The sequence below is a fragment of the Rhinolophus hipposideros genome (assembly GCF_964194185.1).
Source record: "Rhinolophus hipposideros genome assembly, chromosome: X".
Lineage (NCBI taxonomy): Eukaryota > Metazoa > Chordata > Mammalia > Chiroptera > Rhinolophidae > Rhinolophus > Rhinolophus hipposideros.
The window spans coordinates 126,501,542-126,520,110 of NC_138046.1; the positions used below are offsets into that span (position 1 = coordinate 126,501,542).

At 49.3% G+C, this 18,569-nt stretch overlaps 1 protein-coding gene across 3 annotated transcripts; it reads left to right on the forward strand.

Moving 5' to 3' along the window:
* The first annotated feature begins 1,085 nt into the window (after window positions 1-1,085).
* On the forward strand, window positions 1,086-17,892 carry ARSD (arylsulfatase D). Of its 3 annotated transcripts, none has more exons than XM_081041888.1 (10): window positions 1,086-1,248; window positions 2,612-2,761; window positions 4,063-4,184; window positions 5,195-5,317; window positions 8,225-8,648; window positions 10,071-10,207; window positions 11,188-11,322; window positions 12,376-12,538; window positions 14,169-14,290; window positions 15,726-17,892. In XM_081041888.1, exons 1-10 carry the CDS (start codon window positions 1,205-1,207, stop codon window positions 16,088-16,090), a joined length of 1,785 nt encoding a protein of 594 aa, XP_080898014.1. In that variant the 5' UTR covers window positions 1,086-1,204; the 3' UTR covers window positions 16,091-17,892. The 3 variants fall into 3 exon arrangements, with proteins under 3 accessions (XP_080898014.1, XP_080898016.1, XP_080898015.1); XM_081041890.1 differs by having other exon boundaries at window positions 1,156-1,248; window positions 15,868-17,892; XM_081041889.1 differs by having other exon boundaries at window positions 1,211-1,515.
* The last annotated feature ends 677 nt before the right edge of the window (window positions 17,893-18,569 follow it).

Here is an 18,569-nt window from a genome sequence, read left to right on the forward strand (position 1 = left end):
TCCCCTCAACCCCCAGGGCCGTTCACACCCTTGTCCCTAATGGTTTTGAAGCCACGGGAGACCCCATGTTCTTAAAGTCACTTCACACCCATAGGAACAGGTTCATCCTCCCTCCCCCACCCCTACAAGCTCCCCCAAAGAGAGCCTGTGGGGTACCAGCTCCTACCGCCCCACCCCCCTCTGCCACTCCTCAACACTCACTCATGACAGCCCGTGCTTGGTTCCCATACCTTGCCCAAGACTCCCCAAGGCTCTGCAGTTTGGAGGAACCTTGCTTCTGTCCAATGTAGAATTTCATCAAAGGGTCAAATCTGGACTCCGTCCCTGCCAGCCTCCATACCGAGCTCTATGTCTGGGCTCCTGGCCCCTGGCGTCCTCCCTCCTGCCTCAACTTACACCATCCGTGGGGTATTAAATGCAACCCAGCTGCAAAGTCCTGCACCTGGGAGCCTGGGACGGCGGGACAACAGGAGAAGCAACGAAGAATGCCTAGGAATTAAAGCTGCTATACCGTCACCCCAATAAGTGTAAGCAGAAGAACGCAAACGTGTTTTCTGCCAATAGAAATTCCAGCCACATTTCTAGGCATGCTAACTCAGGGAACTTAGGGTGGACCTCCAGACTGGGTTTTCAACAAACGGCCCCGGGGACTTAGAGAGACCCACCCCACACCCCAGACTTTCGGTAAACACCATTCCCAGTGACCATCTGATAAAAATGCAAGACTGAACTGGATAGGTAAAGAGAGAACTGCTTCCAGGGCAGCTCAGGGGGACCAGGGCCTGGATATGACCACCAGGCAGACCCCAGTGACCTGTGGGTGAGAGTGCAACCAGGCTAGTTCACATTTACCACCACCACCAGCACCACCACCCCGCGGCCATAGGGTAGAAATCTGGCATCCTGGTTGCTTGATTGCACCAGGCCACTCCCAAGACGGGGTGTGAGACGGCGAAAGGGAGCTTACCATACCCAGCCGGGACAATCAGTTCCTCCTGTTTTCCAGTCTCCCGGGCTGCCCGCCCCACCCCCACCCCAGTCGCTTGGAAGCAAGGAAAACCTGTTTCTAAAACTAATTCCCTGAGGCTCTGGATTAACGGGATTAGGGCAGGAGGGGCCCCACCCCGCAGATCCTGCCGCTCTGTGGGCGGTCCGGACGCGGAGCGCCCAGGGCAAGGTCCAGCGCGTCCAGCCTGCACTCGCCATGGGACCCAGGGTGCACAGGGAACGTGCTGCCCCCGCCGCCAGGTGCGCGGGACCCCGGGAAGCAGCCCCCACTCGAGCTTGGAGTTGGGGACACGGGGTGGGGGAAGAGGAGAGGGGTGCCCAGCGCGAGCGTGGGCCTCCCGGAAAGCCCGGCTGTGCTTCCGGGATTCACCAAAACGCAGCTGTGGGCCGGTTTTGTCCCAGAGGCGGGACAGAAGAGCTGGGATGGGCAAGATGCCCCCACGCGGTAAAGGGAAGGAGAGGTGGAGAAAGGAAGGCAGAGAGTGGAATGGAGGAAAAAGGGAGAAAGTAAGAGGAAGGAGGAGGGGGTGTAAAAGGGCCTGGCGGGGTCCTCCCCAACTCTCTAAGACACGCCCCCGTGGGCCCCTCCCCGCACCCTCAGAGCGCGGCCTTGACGTCCCTCCCCCGCGCCCCACCCCCACCCCCACGACACCTCCTGTCCCGCCTGTGTCCCCCCACCCCCAACGCACTGCACTCTCCAAGACACGCCCCCGTGGGCCCCTCCCCGCACCCTCAGAGCGCGGCCTTGACGTCCCCCCCCCGCGCCCCACCCCCACCCCCACGACACCTCCTGTCCCGCCTGTGTCCCCCCACCCCCAACGCACTGCACTCTCCAAGACACGCCCCGTTCGCCCCCCAGCGCGGCGGTTACGCCCTGCGAGCCACGGTTGGCTAGGGCTCAATCGGGGAACGTGGACGGCACCGGGGACCCTGCTGAAGACCCCGGGACACGCTTCAGCCGGGATCAGAGCTCCCCCGGCCTCGCGTCCCTGCGAGTGATGGGGCGGGGAGGGCCCGGGGTCCGCCCCTTCCGCTCCAAGTCCCTTTACGCGCGCTCTCGTGCGCTCTTGCTGCTCGGCGGCAACCAGCTTTCCAAACTCGTGCAGTAACTATGCGATCTGAACAGCCGAGCTGTATCTCCGGGGGGTGTCTGGGGTACTTTCAATCGCACATTTATCCTTTTCAACTGTAAATGCTGCCCCCACCCAGACCCCCCCTGCTCCGCCTCGGTTAAGGCGCGGCCACTCCGGGGACCTGGGGAAGGCGCGGCCAGGCCCCTTGGCCCCCAACGGCAGCGCTCAACCTCATCGCCTTCCCGTTAGTGAGATTTTATCTGAAGTGGCGTAAATTACAATGTGAAGGGAAACAGGGGCCCAGATGAAAAAAGACACCTAACTCTGGCACACCGAGCTAATTTCGGTTTTCTGCAGTTGAGTGTTATTATGCAAGCAATTGGAACAAAGGAATCGAAACCTAGATGCCATCCCTTGTTGAACCCGAATGTAGTGGAAATGCCTAGCCCTGCCCAGCAAAAGGGTTTGAAATGCTGACTTTTTATTCCAAAGTATACGCCTTTATTTCTGCCTTTTGGTTTTCTCTCCAGGAACAGTCTGTCACTTCTACTCATTGTATGTTTGCTTCTGAGGACTTGCGAATTAAAAGCAGCCAGTGCCTTTAAACCAAATATTCTACTGATAATGGCAGACGATCTTGGCATTGGGGATCTAGGTTGCTATGGGAACGATACACTGAGGTACAGTGTGCTGGTGGAGGGGCTGGTGGCACTGGTGGTGCTCCTGCAGTGTGTGAGTGTCTGTGTATTTGGCTGAACGATGCATTTAAAATGTGCCTGTAGAAAGCAGGAAATTCCTCAGTGCATCAGATGTCAACACCAAGAAAGTTAGTTTTGGACAGGAAAAGAGTCCTACACCTTTCAAACAGCATAGAACCCTGGTGGGTGGGTGTATGTTTCCTTTGGCTGCCTTAACAAGGGACCACTCACTGGGTGGCTTAAAACAACAGGAACTCATCGTCCCCCAGTCCTGGAGACCAGGAGTGTGACATCAAGGTGTCCCAGGGCCACGCTACCTCCAGAGGCCCCAGGGAATGGTCCCTCCTGCCCCTTCTAGCTCCTGGGGGTTCCAGGCGTCCCTGGGCTGGTGGCCATGTCCCTCCCATCTCTGCCTCCGTCTCCACGTGGCGTCTCCTCTGTGTCTGTGTCCCTCCTCTTCAGTCTCTGATGAGGACACTGTCATTGGGTTCAGGGACCCCTGATCCAGGACGACTTCATCTCAGATCCTTTACTCCAAACCATCCTTCACTTTATCTATCAGTGACTAGTATGACGTCATTCAGACTCTTCTAGCACAGAGGCCATTTTCCCCTGGTAAGGTCATCCCATGGCAGTTGTTCCAGCAACCACGCTGTTCAAAAACGCAGAAGTATGCTGGGCGCGCTTTTGCATTCTAAATCAGGGGTCCGCTATGGGCCCCCAAGGTCTGTGTGGCCTGTCCTTCTTTCTCTCCTTTCTATTTTCCCCAACTTTTCAAAAGTGTAGACACGATTCTGAACTCCAGAGGGACTTTAAAAACATATACCGAGAACTAGATTTGGCCGTAGATTATGTGTATCCTGCAGCAACACACATGATCTCAACTGGAAAGCTGACTGTCGGGGTTCCTACTTTGTAAGGGGGTGTCCCAGTCTAGTTTTTGATGTCTGACTGCTGACAGCTTTGAAGCCACAGCCCTTCCTCTCCCGCTGGTCACCTACACCTGGACAAAGTGAAAAGAAAGCCCAGGTGTTCTGTCCTTTGGTGCTGGTGGGGGCTTCAAACCACACCAGTTCCTGTGAGATACCATCCTTTTCTGGCTCCGAACCACACTGTTGGAGACGTGGCTCCCTGCCCCTGCTGGGGACCCAAACCCAAGTAATTCTAAAACCGGATGATGGTTTAGAAGTATGACCCAGCCCATCCTGACGCCTCCCACACGGGCGTCTCCTGCTGGATGCATGTACCCTTTCCTGAGAGTGACACATATGTGTTTTGCTCAGGACGCCAAATATCGACCGACTGGCAGAGGAAGGCGTGAGGCTCACCCAGCACCTGGCGGCCGCCCCACTCTGTACCCCCAGCAGGGCTGCCTTCCTCACGGGGAGACACTCTCTCCGATCAGGTAGGTGTTGTGCGGACAACCGAGAGAAGGCCACATCCGTGTCAACCGATGGTTGTCCTTAATCGTCGGTTGAGATACAAGGAAAGTGGTAAAAACATAATCTGCGGTGTTGTCATCCTACAGTTACATAAATACTGTGTTTTATGTATTCATACCAAAAGAAAAAGAGAAAACGTTGTGGTCATTGGGAACTCAGAAGGCTGAGGCTGTTCTGTGGTAGCTGGTTATGTTTGATGTTTTGTTGATTGGTTTAAATATTTGCATGAATACTGATGTGAAGTCAGGATTTCAGACGGGCTCTGGGTGGGTGGGGGCTAAGTAATGCATCCCCCCCCCAAAGATGCCACATTGCAATGCCCAGAATGAATGAAGGTTTTCTTATGTGGCAGAGCTGAGTTTGAAAATGTGATCATGTTTAGGAGCTGGAGGTGGGGACGTTATCCTGGATTATCCAGGTGGCCACAGTGTCATCACCTGGTAGAAGCTAGTCGCAAATAACCCCCCTCCCACCAAATTTGTGACAACCAAAAATGACTCCATGCATTGCCAAGTTCCCTGGGGGGCAGAATCACCTTTGGTTGACAATCCGTATGGTAAATAGATGATAGATGATAGATAGATAGATAGATAGATAGATAGATAGATAGATAGATAGATGATAGATAGATAGATAGATGACAGATAGATAGATAGATAGATAGATAGATAGATAGATAGATAGATAGATAGAAGGTAAATAGATAAACAGACCCCTGCAAAGTCGCAACGTTTGTCACCCTCTGAACTGCTGACATTTGGGCTGGCTGATTCTCTGTGGTGGCATTCTGGGCCACTGTACGGTTTTTCCACCTGCAAGATGCTAGTGGCACTCCTCCCCAGTGTGACAACCGAAAATGATTCTTGGTATTGCCGAGTGTCCCCGGGGGTGGGGCGTGCAGAATCATTCCCGGCTGAGAGCCCCCACTGCATCCCCCAGAAACCGAATGCTTCCTGTCTGGTCCACCCCACAGGCATGGAAGCCAGTGACAGATACCGAGCCCTTCAGTGGAACGCTGGCTCGGGAGGGCTCCCTGAGAATGAGACCACATTTGCAAGAATCCTGCAGCGGGAAGGTTACGCAACAGGCCTCATAGGTAAGGCTCATGCCAGTCGGTCACCTTGAATATCAGTGATGACAAGAACCTGTAGTCCTACAAAGGGAAGAGGGGATGTGTCAGAACCGCAGTCCGGTGCCCGATCCATCAGACCCCTCTCTCGGCTTGTTTCCAATGTCGGAATTTTTGTCATTGACAAGTACATTCAGCATCTTGCTAGATTGACCTGTTTCCTTCCCTGGCTAGATTAATCTCCTCTCCTGATTTATCAGAAACTTGTCTAGAAACGGTCTTATCCCAAATGGCCACATGCCACCTTGGAACCCTCAGAGTTCAGGGTCACTGGCTTGGTTTGCACAGCAAGCTCAGGGAACGGTCCCAAGGTCCCTCATTGTAAAGGAGGGTTAGGGGGGTCCACAGCCCACCTTTAGCCTGGGGAAGTCACCAGGAGGACCCCCGGAGCATACCATCATTGTCACAGCGTGACATATGACAGTGAACAGGTACAGAGAAAATCAGCCAAGGGAACAGCACGTGGGTGACATCTGCAGGAGACCTGCCACAAGCTTCCAGAGTCTTCTCCCAGGGGAGTCACAAGGATGTTTTAATTATTCCAGCAACACCTTGTGACATGTGACATGTCGTCACCAGAGAAACTTACTTAGAGAGCCACCCAGGGCTTCTCCTGGGAGCCGGTCCCGTGGGCACCCACTGCCTGGCCCCTAGCCAGACTCATGTCCCAGAAGGGAGGGAGGTATTCAGCATGAACCACTGTTGGTGCAGACAGTTTGAGCGTATCATTGAGGGGGTGACATGAACCCTCTGGATAGTCAGTTCACAGACACCAGCCAAGGGACAAGCTGGCAGGGTGGCTTTTCTAAGGACGCCAGCATCAGGCTGCTTGTTTACCAGTTACCAGCACAGAAAGGGAGGGAAAGGTGCCCACCTGCCATGTACCCGACTCTCTGCTTGTCACATGCTTCTCGCTGCTTTCATTCCTTGTTCAGCCTGAGGGTTTAGAAGTAGGAACCCCACCTGACACACTAGAAATGGAGGCCAAAGGATGAGGTGGTCTGCGCCAACACCACGGTCATGGGATAACTGGGTCGGATCTGTGGGGTCTCTTTTATAAAGGGCACTAATGTCATCAGTCTGTCTTTTGGCAGTTTAATTTGCAGGCCTCCGGCACCACACCTAAGAGAGTTTATAACAGCCCAAATGACCTAATCCCCTCCCAAAAGCCCCACCTCCTAATACCATCACATTGGGTGTTAGCATTCAACATATGAATTTTGGGGAGACACAAGCATTCAGTCTATAGCATATCCCATCTCCAGTGGCTTTCTGAAGGATTTTTTTTTACACATCTGCAATTTCATCTTTATTTCTCTCTTCAGTTCTAAGAAGGATGGACTAGATTATTACATTACCAACTCACTACTGTCGGGTCAATATGTCAGACCTCATAGCCTTCCTTAAATGTCCTACTCTGAGTAGAGTTCTTTTTTAAAAAAACTGGATACGTGGATTGATTTTTGTGTTTACCAGAATTGGCAGGCCTATGTACCCATTCCTTATGGGAGTCTTTCTTTTTTTTCTTTAATTGGAAATATTGGAGAACAGTGTGTTTTTCCAGGACCCATCAGCTCCATGTCAAGTGGTTTTCAATCTAGTTGTGGAGGGCGCAGCTCACTGGCCCATGTGGGAATCGAACCAACAACCCTGGGTGTTATGAGCACCGTGCTCCAACCACTGAGCCAACCAGCCACCCAGAGTCTTTATTTCTTGGTCCTCACACTCGATCTGTATTTGGAAAAGGCTCACGTTCCAAGTGGTAGAAAACCTTTGAGGTGGGAGATCCATTTGCATACTTTTCTTTACCCCAGCTCATTATTTTCATTTTCTGAAATGTGAACAGGGAAATAAAGGTAGGTCTCTGGGTTTGGAACTAGAATAAATTCCTGCAGGTTGTGAAGACATCGTGTGAGAGGTGGGAGGGAAGAGGGGGAGCAGAGACCTGGTGTATGGTCTACACATGGAGGTAAGGTCCATCAGTAGGTCGGAACCTTATTTATTCTGTTTCGTGCCTCAGAGTGAGTTGCCTGAGGGTCTGAGGCACGTTACATAGACAGAAAGTGCCATGGACAATCAAGTTATTTGGACATTGTCCTGGAGTTTAAGACGTTGGGTTCCTCATAGTCCATCTCTGTGACATTGTTATAACAGTCATTGCTTTTGGGGGGGAAATATCTATAAGAGCTTCTCGATTAGTCATGAGTGGAGACAATTACTTTCACTGGCATAAGATTAGTCAACAGCCATCTCCCGTTTTCAAGTGGTTTGCTTTTAGGTAAAAAAAAAAAAAAATCAATGATATTTTGTGAATTATGTAATAGCCAGAATGATGTTGGCTTGCAAGCTTGTAATCCTCCACGCTCCAGAAAATCTTAACTGTGAATCATTTTATAATTATCATTACGTTGATATGTTCATTAGTATTCATGAACGGTTATCTATCCATTTAAACACCAGTATCAAATGCACTTTATTCCTTCCTTTTTTCAAATTTCCATTACATTTCTTTGCTGTTTCAAATTTCCACTATATTCCTTTTATATTGCAAATGTTGCTGTTTCATACTTTCTTTTTTTTTTTTTAATTAAAGTTTACTGGGGTGACAATTGTTAGTAAAGTTACGTAGGAGTCGGGTGTACAATTCTGCAATACATCATCTATAAATCCCATTGTGTGTTCACCACCCAGACTCAGTTCTCCTTCCATCACCATTTATTTGACCATGTTTACCCTCTTCTACCACCCTCCTCCCCACTCATACTTCCGTTCCCATGAGAACATCCAAATTATCCTGCGACGGTGATTTGTATCTTATCCAACAGAGTACCTCCAATGTACGTTCTTCTCTTAACTTTTCGCTTTTATCTTCAGGAAAGTGGCACCAGGGGGTAAACTGTGAATCCCGCACAGACCACTGCCACCACCCACTCAACCACGGGTTCGACTATTTCTATGGCATGCCTTTCACCCTTGTCAACGACTGTCACCCAGGCGGGCTCCCGGAAGTGGATGCGTCCCTGAGAGCACAGCTCTGTCACTACACCCAGCTCATGGTGCTGGGAATTCTGACGCTTGCTGCTGGCAGAACCTGTGGGTTCATCTCCGTTTCCTGGAAAGCAGTCATGGGTCTGGCCTGCCTGGTCTTCCTGTTTTTCGTCTCCTGGTACAGCAGCTTTGGGTTTGTGGGTCGTTGGAATTGTATCCTGATGAGAAACCATGATATCACAGAACAGCCCATGGTTTTGGAAAGAACGACCAGTCGCCTGCTAAAGGAAGCCATTTCCTATATTGAAAGGTAATTAAATGATCATGGTTTTCCCCTTTTTTATTTTTTTAAATTTATTTTTCAATTACAGTTGACATATAATATTATAGACACTGGTACCTCGGTTTTTTAACATCTCCGTTGACGAACATTTCGGTTTACAAACGCCGTAAATTTTATGGATCTATGGTATCATTAGGTAGTAAAATTCTTGCTAAATTTTCAGTTTTAGGGGTTGATTTTAAAGGTCTGGCACGGATTAATCCATTTTGCATTACTTTCTATGGGGAAACCGTGCCTCGGTTTTCGAATGTTTCAGAACTTGAACGGTCTTCTGGAACAGATTACGTTCGAAAACCGAGGTACCACTGTGCTCGTTTCAGGTGTACAGCATAGTGGTTAGACATTTATATACCTTATGAAGTGATCCCCTCGGTAAGTCTAGTCCCCACCTGGCACCATACACTGTTATCACCATATTATTGACTATATTCCCTGTGCTGTACTTTACATCCCCGTGACTATTTTGCAGCTGCCAATTTGTATTTCTTCATCCCTTCCCCTATTTCACCCATCCTCTTAACCCCCTTCCCTCTGGCAACCATTAGTTTTTCTCCGTATCTGTGAGTCTATTTCTGTCTTGTTTGTTCATTTGTTCTGTTCTTTAAATGCCACATATAAGTGAGATCATATGGTATTTGTCTTTCTCTGTCTGACTTCTCTCACTTAGAATAATACCCTCTCGGTCCATCCATGTTGTCGCAAATGGTAAGATTTCATTCTTTTTATCGCCAAGTAATACTCCAGTGTATAAATGCACCACAGTTTCTTTATCCAGTTGTCTATTGATGGGCATTTCAGTTGTTTCCATATGTTGGCTATTGTGAACAGTGCTGCAGTAAACATAGGGGTTTGCATATCTTTTCAAATCAGTGTTTTGGATTTCTTCAGATAAATACCCAGGAGTAGAAGTGCTGGGTCATAAGGTCATTCTATTTTGAATATTTTGAGGACCCTCCATACTGTTTTCCATAGTGGCTGCACCAGTCTGCAATCCCAACAGTGCACAAGCGTTCCCTTTTCTCCACATCCTCTCCAGCACTTGTTGTTTGTTGATTTATTGATGATAGCCATTCTGACTGGGGAGAGATGTTATCTTACTGTGGTTTTTATTTGCATTTCTCTGATGATTAATGAGGTTGAGCATTTTTTCATGTGTCTGTTGCCCATCTTAAACCATCCCATTTTAAAGAGGAAATGAGTTCTCAGAGCCTCTGAGTCTCTTTTTCATCTTTGGGATTCTATACACTGGCCTTCTCAGCAGATGGGTCTGAAGAATTCAGCCTTTTAGAGGGATGGGTTTCCAGGACTCGGGTCTCTGCTGTAACGCCATGGATCACATCTCGCTCACACGAATGCCGTGATGTTTCAAGGGTGTTTTTCTTCTTTCAGAAACAAGGACAGGCCATTCCTGCTCTTCGTTTCTTTGTTGCATGTACACATCCCCCTGGTAACCACAAAAGAGTTCCTTGGGAAGAGTCAGCATGGCTTATATGGTGACAATGTGGAAGAGATGGACTGGGTCATAGGTGAGCAGGGGCACCCCCGACCATTACTCACTGTTGGCCTCCCTGTGAAGGTAAGCAATGCGTTGGCCACCTCACTGTGAACCACGTTGCGGAACAGAATAAGAAGAGGGAGGAAATGCTTCCGTGCCCTGTATGTGCTTGTGTAGTGTTTCTGATTTCTTAAGTCTCCTTCTGCACAGAAACGATCCTCCCACCAAGTCCATTGTTTAAAACCATCGGGAGACATTACGGAAAGTGAAGCAATGTTGGTATTTTTTCAAAATCGCTTTCCTTCTCTGGCGCGGAGACAGCCTGGAGAGAACCAAAAAGATTGTAGACTCTTGAAAAAGAAAATGTAGGCATGGAAATCTTTGCAGTACATGATGGCGTGTCCTGAGACAGGCACAGAGATCCCGCAACAAGGAAAGCGGCACGTAAACCCAGAAGAGGAGGGTGGGTTACAAAAGGTTTCAACAACCTGCATTTGTAGGGCTACAAAAGCCCATGCAGTTCACAGGCTTTATTTTCTGCATTTTTGAGGTCCCGTGGTCTCTGTGGGTTAAAGCAGTCACATGGTTTGTAGATGGCTCTGCGTTGCTGAGTGTTGGCCATATTATGGCAACCCCCCAGAGATGCCCATGGTCCTGGGTTCCTGCTGCATGGGACATCCCTGGGACACCCACATTTTCACCACGTCCCCATCCGCAGGCATTTATCATTATGGACATCTGTGTACATGCATTCATAGCATGTTCGAAAGACCTGCCAGCTTTATGTGTTTTCCATATTATTGCTATCTTTGTAAGCAGGTCTCTGAACCCTACCGTAGGAGACTAATGATGTATGCCTTCACACTTTGTGATTTCATTCATCACCGTGGCCTCCTGGGGACTGGGGTCCCTTTTTAGCAAGGGGTGACTTACGTAGAAAGGGGGAACTGTGTTGCATTCGCTGATGCTAGCTTCCTCACGTTGCTGTGAAACATTCCGTTTTGCCTACAGGTAGAATTCTGAATGCCCTTGAAGAACATGGTTTGACAAACACCACGTTCACGTACTTCACCTCTGACCACGGAGGACATCTAGAGGCAAGAAGTGAACACGGCCAGCTGGGCGGATGGAACGGCATCTACAGAGGTAAGACCGATGGACCCTGGGGTTCGAGGACAGATTCATGACAAGCACATGGGTCCCAGCAGTGAAGGGTGCAGGGCAGGTGGACATTGGAAAGAGCGGGCTCTTTCAAAGGGTGTTTCTTGAACATCTATTATGGACCTCCTTCTGCCTGCCTAGCTGCCACGATAGAGAGATGAAGACACATGCCTTCCCCTTAAGGGTTTGCATTTTAAAAGAAGAAAAAGATGTACAAATAAATAATTAAGAAGGGATTAGGAAGTACAAATTGTCATCACAAAATAGTCCTGGGGATGTAAAGCGCAGCACAGGAAATATGCTTAATAATATTTTAATAATTGTGTCTGGTGCCAAGTGGGGACTAGACTTATCAGGGGATTACTTCATAACTTAGATAAATGTCTAACCACTATGCTGTACACCCGAGACTAATGTAAAATAATATTGGATGTGAACTACAATTTAAAAAAAAAAATTGTCATAGGCTATATAGAACCACATATGGAATATAGTCAATAATATTCTAAAAACTGTGTGGTGCCAGGTGGGGACTAGACTAATTGGGGGGAATCACTTGGTAAGTTATATAAATGTCTAACCACTATGCATACACCTGAAACGAATAATAATAATAAAAAAAGATAAAAATGTATTGCGCACTTACCGAAAAAAAAATAAAAAGCATTAGTGGGGCAGTGTGTGTAATACCTTTGTATTGCAGTAGATGCTGTCACACTTAGGGTGTCATATCTTTATATTATAGCTCTTTTTTAAAAGTCTGACAGTTAATCGTGTTAGTCACAGATTCCATCCTCGTGACTCCCACCTGTGGAAACGCACCTGTAAAAACCCCCCATCCACACTTGTGGTGCTTTTGCAGTCAATTCCGAGAGGAGCCAGGACACTGAGTCCCGACAAACAGGCTGCCAGCCGAGGTGGGACGGGGGGTCGTTCTGCCCGCTCGTTTCAGCTCTCAGACGGTGAACATGTCCTTCCCGTGGTGTATGTAGGCTGGACGATCTCCTGGACAGCCCTAACAGTGCCATTTGCTTACAGGTGGCAAAGGCATGGGAGGCTGGGAAGGTGGGATCCGAGTCCCGGGAATCGTCCGCTGGCCTGGGGTGCTCCCGGCCGGCCGGGTGATCCAGGAGCCCACCAGCCTGATGGATGTCTTCCCCACGGTGGTGCAGCTGGCGGGCGGCCAGGTCCCCCAAGACAGGTACATGTACGAGGAGACCACCTGCTCCCTGACTCCTGACACCTCTTCCCTTCCCTCTTTCACATTTGGGGGGGGGGAAGCTACAAGGACATAGGGACACTGAGAAAATTCTCCCGTCCTCAGATGCAGGGGACAGCCTACCCTACAATAACCATCTTCAGGAAAGCATAGGTTTAAATAAAAGATTGGGTCACGCTGCACATTTGTGCACTTTGGGCCAAATGGCAGAGCTCAGTGTAACAAACGGGAGACTGAATCATTGGAATGCGATGCATTGAAAAACATCTCCCTGTAACTAAAATGCCATCGTGCCTCCACGTGGATGGAGCTATAAAGATATGATTTTAAAATGGCATTCACCTCGAAAACAGCCAAAACATCTCTAATATAGGAGAAGAAATAGAAATCAATGATTTGATTTGATTCCACTTACGGGACCAAATAAATACTCCAGTGGGAGGGATAATAAATAACGGCAGGGATCCTGTCCCCAGCTTTTCATCACAGGAAAGCATTTTCTTTGTGTTCCATCAGGGTTCTCCAGAAAACCTATAATATATATGCTGTGTGTGTGTGTGTGTGTGTGTGTGTGTGTGTGTGTGTGTGTGTGTGAAATAAGACATTTACTTTAAGGCTCATACAGTTGTGGAAGCTGGCAAGTTGAAATCCATATGTCAGGCCAGCGGGGTGGAAACTCAGGCAGAATGTGTCTTACAGTCTTCAGGCAGAATTCTGTCTCATCCGGGAAAGCTCAGGCTTTGCTGGGAAAAGCCTTCAACAAATCGTACAAGGCCCACCCTCACTGATGGTGGATCTGGTCTCGTCAGGGTCTGTGGATTGCACACACCGTGTTTCCCCAAAAATAAGACTGGGTCTTATATTAATTTTTGCTCCAAAAGACGCATTAGGGCTTATGTTCGGGGGACGTCATCCTGAAAAATCATGCTAGGGCTTTTTTTTCCATTGAGTTCTTATTTTCAGGGAAACACAGTACTAAGTACCTGAATGATAACACCCAGACCAGTGTTTCGGCAAATCCCTGCGCATCCTTACCCAGCCAAGTAGACACATGGAACCTAACCATCCCAATTACAGCGTAATTTTCAGTAGAACGACAGGCATCAAGTGCTGTAGAGTGGTAAGGACAAGTCCTACATTCGGTTCAGATAAAGTGGTTTTTGAAATTACAGCTTCTTTAGAAGGAAGGACCTCGGGTCACATTCCCTTGGCCAGCTCTTGTATACACGTGACAACGTCCCTGTTAAGATTTACAAGGTTTCTGCAGCCCCAGCTCTCCACCGTGGGGTCTGGGGGAGGCCTTGGGCAGTCCAGCTGGAATTTGAGACTTTGTGTTAACATCTGAGGTCAGAATGGGGGTGTGTCTGTGTGTGTTCTGTTGATGTAATGCTGCATCTCAGACAACCCTGAAACTCAGTAACTTTGTGTCTTAAAACACCGATATGTATGTAGGTCAGCACCTGACAGCCTGGTGAGTGCTCAGGGAGCCATGTAATCTCTGAGCCACGTGCCATTAGGTGGGGCGCCTGCAGAGTGCAGACAAAGCCCAGGTGCACAAGAAGCCCAGAGGGTCTTGGTCTGACTCCTTCCTCTGGTCTCTTCACTGAATCAGGGTGATGGATGGTCACAGCCTGCTGCCCTTGCTGCAAGGAGCTGATGAGCACTCGGCACACGACTTCCTCTTTCATTACTGCGGGAAGTACCTTCACGCGGCACGCTGGCATGACAAGGACAGTAAGTATACACCTTCCCCTCGACTCTGGGGGGCTCATATGAGCATGCTTCTCCAGGGAGGCAGAACCAAGGGGATGGGTGAGTGGGGGGGATGGATGGATGATGGATGGATGATGGATGGATGGATGGATGGATGGATGGATGGATGGATGATGGATGGACAGATGGGTGGGTGTGTGGATGGTAGATGGATGGATGGATGGATGGATGGATGATGGATGGATGCATGGATGATGGATGGACAGATGGGTGGGTGGGTGGGTGAATGGATGGGTGGATCATGGATGGATGGATGGATGGATGGATGGATGATGGTGGATAGATGGATTATGGTAGGATGGATGGATGGATGGATGGATGGATGGATGGATGGATGATGGGTAGGTGGATGGATGGATGGATGGATGGATGATGGGTGTATAAATGGATGATGGATGGATGGATGGATGGATGGATGGATGGATGGATGGATGGATGGTTGGACGGATGGATACAGAGAGAGATTTTAAAGAACTGCCTCACATGGCAGTGAGGCTGGCAAGTGTGAAATCTGCAGGGTGGATACCCAGGCAGTGAAGAGCTGATGCCGCCATCTTGAGTGTGAAGGCTGGAATCTGAGGCAGAATTTCTATGCTGGAGGCAGAATTGCTTCCTCTCTGGGGAACCTCGGCCTTTTTTCTCTTCTGTCCTTCAACTGATTGGGTGAGGCACACCCCAGGAGGCTGAACAATCTACTTCACCGCAAGCCTACCTACTTCAATGGTAAACTCATCTTTAAAAGAAATGCCTTCATGGTGACGTGTCAGACTAGTGTTTGACCACATATCTGGGGACCATGTCCTAGCCATGTTCACACCTGAAATTCACCATCACGAAGCACATCCCCTTCTTCCAGAGAAGAGTCACCCAGTAGAATCACTGAGAGGGTGACGGCTGGTGCTGGCCGTGTTTGCAGGGGAAGGCACATGCCAGCTGCGCTCGTGCTCTGATCGACTTTATTATCTGCCAAGTACCCAAACGAACCCCTAGAGGACATAGCAAGACTTCTGCCAGTCGTGCTATTGACAGGCGCTACTCGCTTCTGTTTGCAGACGTAAGAGGGGGACACTGAACAATTGAAACACAGGGCAAGGGGCACGCATATTCTAACGGCATCTGTGGCTCTAATCCCCACACGGCCACAGCGAGCCCTTTTGGACGAGTCCCTTTGCTTCTCTGTGTCTGGAGCACACGTGTACACACATGGACACATACACACCCCCCCTGATGTCACAATGCTAGTAACACCTGTGCACGACCCCCCTCTGCATTCTTCTCCCTTCTCTTTTTCTGTCCCGTGCCGTGTGCATGATTGTTCCCCAGTGCTGGTACCTGGGTCAGGTGTTTACCATCAGTCAGGTTTCTGCTCCCTGCCCACCTCCCTGTTTGCATTCAGGGGGAAGACTCTGGAAGGTGCATTACATGACTCCACGGTTCCACCCCGAGGGAGCTGGGGCCTGCTACGGCCGAGGCGTGTGCCCCTGTTCTGGGGACGGAGTGACCCAGCACAGCCCCCCGTTGCTGTTTGACCTCTCCAGGGACCCTTCCGAGGCACGGCCCCTCTCCCCTGACACTGAGACCCTGTACCAGGCGGTGATCGCCACGGTGGGCGAGGCGGTGAGGAACCACAGGAAGACGCTGAGTTCCGTCCCCCAACAGTTTTCCCTGAGCAACATCCTGTGGAAGCCGTGGCTGCAGCCGTGCTGTGGGACCTTCCCCTTCTGCTCTTGCAGCCAGGACGGAGACCACAGTGAGACATGACGTCCCATCGTCAGGGTGGCAGCCGTCACAAAGTCAGGACCGAACACGGGCTGGCGAGGACGTGGCGGAAAGGGAGCTCTGTCCTGCCCTGTCGGGCGGCACGCAACTGGGTGCAGCCACCATGGGAAACAGGAGGGAGGGCCCTCAGAAAATTAGCACTGCAGTATGACCCAGCAATTCCACTTCTGGGTATTTAGCTGAAGAACTCCAGAACCCCGATTTGAAAAGATACATGCACCCCTATGTTCACTGCGGCCTTATGCACAATAGGCAAGATACGGAAGCAACCTAAGTGTCCATCAGTGGATGCTGGGATAGAAAAGAGAGGCAGAGATGACGGCTTAGAACAGGGGATGGGTTAACTCGATGGGGATCATTTTACCATGTGTGTGTATATCAAATCTCATACGCCCTACATATGTACCATTTCATTTGTCAATTATACCCCCATAAATCTGGAAAACACGTTTCTCCAAAGACAGGGACCGTGACAGGGGACCCAAGCAAGAGCGACAAGAGTCCACACAAATCTACATTCCCCTTTTTCCAGGAGCATGCCCTGGGGGTCGCTTTTCTCATCTCCGTACGTGCACACAGACAAAAATCGAAACCAAAACTGTAAAACAGTAAACAGACTTGAACGCCCATCTTCTCTGTTTTCTCAAAACCCGCAACGTGCACCAGACCTGTACAACCTCGGCCACAGACAGATGTGCTCCCCGTTTAGAGGTTCCAGCTGGCTTTTAAACATCTGGAATTCCCGCAGAAAACCTGCTTTGGGGCTTTCTTGTTTTTTTTTTTTTCTTTGTTACATCCTTTAAAGCGCTCTTGTAGGCTCCCGTTTTGAGTCTGACCTCTTTCCTCTCGGAACTCTGTAAGTATTTCACGTTTGCAGCCTTTCATTTTACACGTTTCTGGGGGAATGTGCCCCACGCTGCTTCTGGGAAAAGCTTGTGTGAAGCAGGTGGGAGGGGAGACAGGGCACTGCCCACAGACCCAAAGAGGAAGGACGCACTGTTTAGCCCCACGTCTGCTCAGCAGGGACCCGGCCATGCACGGGGGACACAGCTGACCTAAGACTGGACAGAACACGCTCCGTCTCTATCTGAAAGAGCTGCACATCTGCACGTAGACTCTTGGCCAAGATGAGGGCAGGGCATTTACGACAGGTTAAAGTTCACTTCCGTGGTGACCTCAGTCAGGGTCTGTCTCTTGACTCAGGATGGGCATGTTTGCAACTAGCCCAACCGGTTAGAGAGGCGAAGTGACGCCAGGGGCATGACAACCCCTCCCCTGCAGTATCTGCTTTGAGAGGCCTGGAAACCCAGCTTCCTCCCATAGCTGGTGGTGCTCAGCCTGCAGACACACAAACGGGGAGCTTTGCACGGGCTGTTTCTGAACCCCGCTCCTTCTTTCTCTCCCTGGGGAAATCTACAGAAAGGTCCAAACTGGGATGATATTGCAGAACGGTCAGCTTTGTCTGGCCCCATCTCTCAGCCTGTTAAACATGCAATGAAGTGTTCAGCACAGAGGGCTGTGCTCATGTAACAAGAAGGATTTAGCCTTATCTCACACCAGGCACAAAAGCAAACCACAAATTCACCAGAGACCTAAACAAGACAGATTTAGCGCCTTATCTCACACCAGGCACAAAAACGAACCAAAACTTTTCAGACACCTAAACATAAGCAATAAATCTACAAAACATTCCAAAGAAAACTTGGGAGAAAATCGTCGTCATCTTGGGTTAGGAAGGGATTTTTTTGTTTTACATAAGTCACCAGAAAAGCCTGATTTATTGCAAAAAAAAAAAAAAAAAAAAAAAAAAGAAGAAGAGATCATCAGATATCGAAGCATTTGTACTTCAAAGAACACCATTAAGAAAATGAAAAGCTGCAGACTTATTTCTCTTTTTATTTTTAAAATAGATTGCATTTTATCCTTTTATGTTTACATTTGCCAACGAATACGGCTGTATAATAAGATAAATGATCTAATAACTAGGTAGGAGACATGAATAAACATTTTCCTGAAGATACGAATGGCCAACAAGCACATGAAAACATGCTCAGGACCCTCGTCACCAGGGACAAGCAAATGGAAACCGCGATGAGATGCCACCTCACACAGGGACGGCTGGAATAAAAGGACGGACAGTGCGGAAACCAGAACGCTCTGACCTTGGTGATGGGGGACAGAAGGGAGCAGCCCCTTTGGAAAACAGTCTGGCCGTTACTCGACATAAACCATAACGTTCCCACACGACTCAGCTATTCCACACCTCGGTGGACGTGCACGAGACACGGAAACGTGCATGTGCACAAAAGTGCGTGCAGGTACGTTCACAGCGGGACTGCCCAAGTGCCGAAACAAGCCAAGTGTTTACTGACAGGTGAGTGGGTGCACACAATAATCCATCCAACGGGTAGTATTACGTGTCACGGCTCCCATTCAATAATGTCCTGTTACATATTATACT

What these genes read in the sequence shown, in the direction of transcription:
- ARSD (XM_081041888.1), top strand. Translation starts at nt 1,205, where the DNA reads ATGGGACCCAGGGTGCACAGGGAACGTGCTGCCCCCGCCGCCAG. An exon ending in GAGACACTCTCTCCGATCAG is followed by an intron (nt 4,185 to 5,194) that starts GTAGGTGTTGTG and finishes TCCACCCCACAG; the next exon opens with GCATGGAAGCCAGTGACAGA. An exon ending in ACGCTGGCATGACAAGGACA is followed by an intron (nt 14,291 to 15,725) that starts GTAAGTATACAC and finishes GTTTGCATTCAG; the next exon opens with GGGGAAGACTCTGGAAGGTG.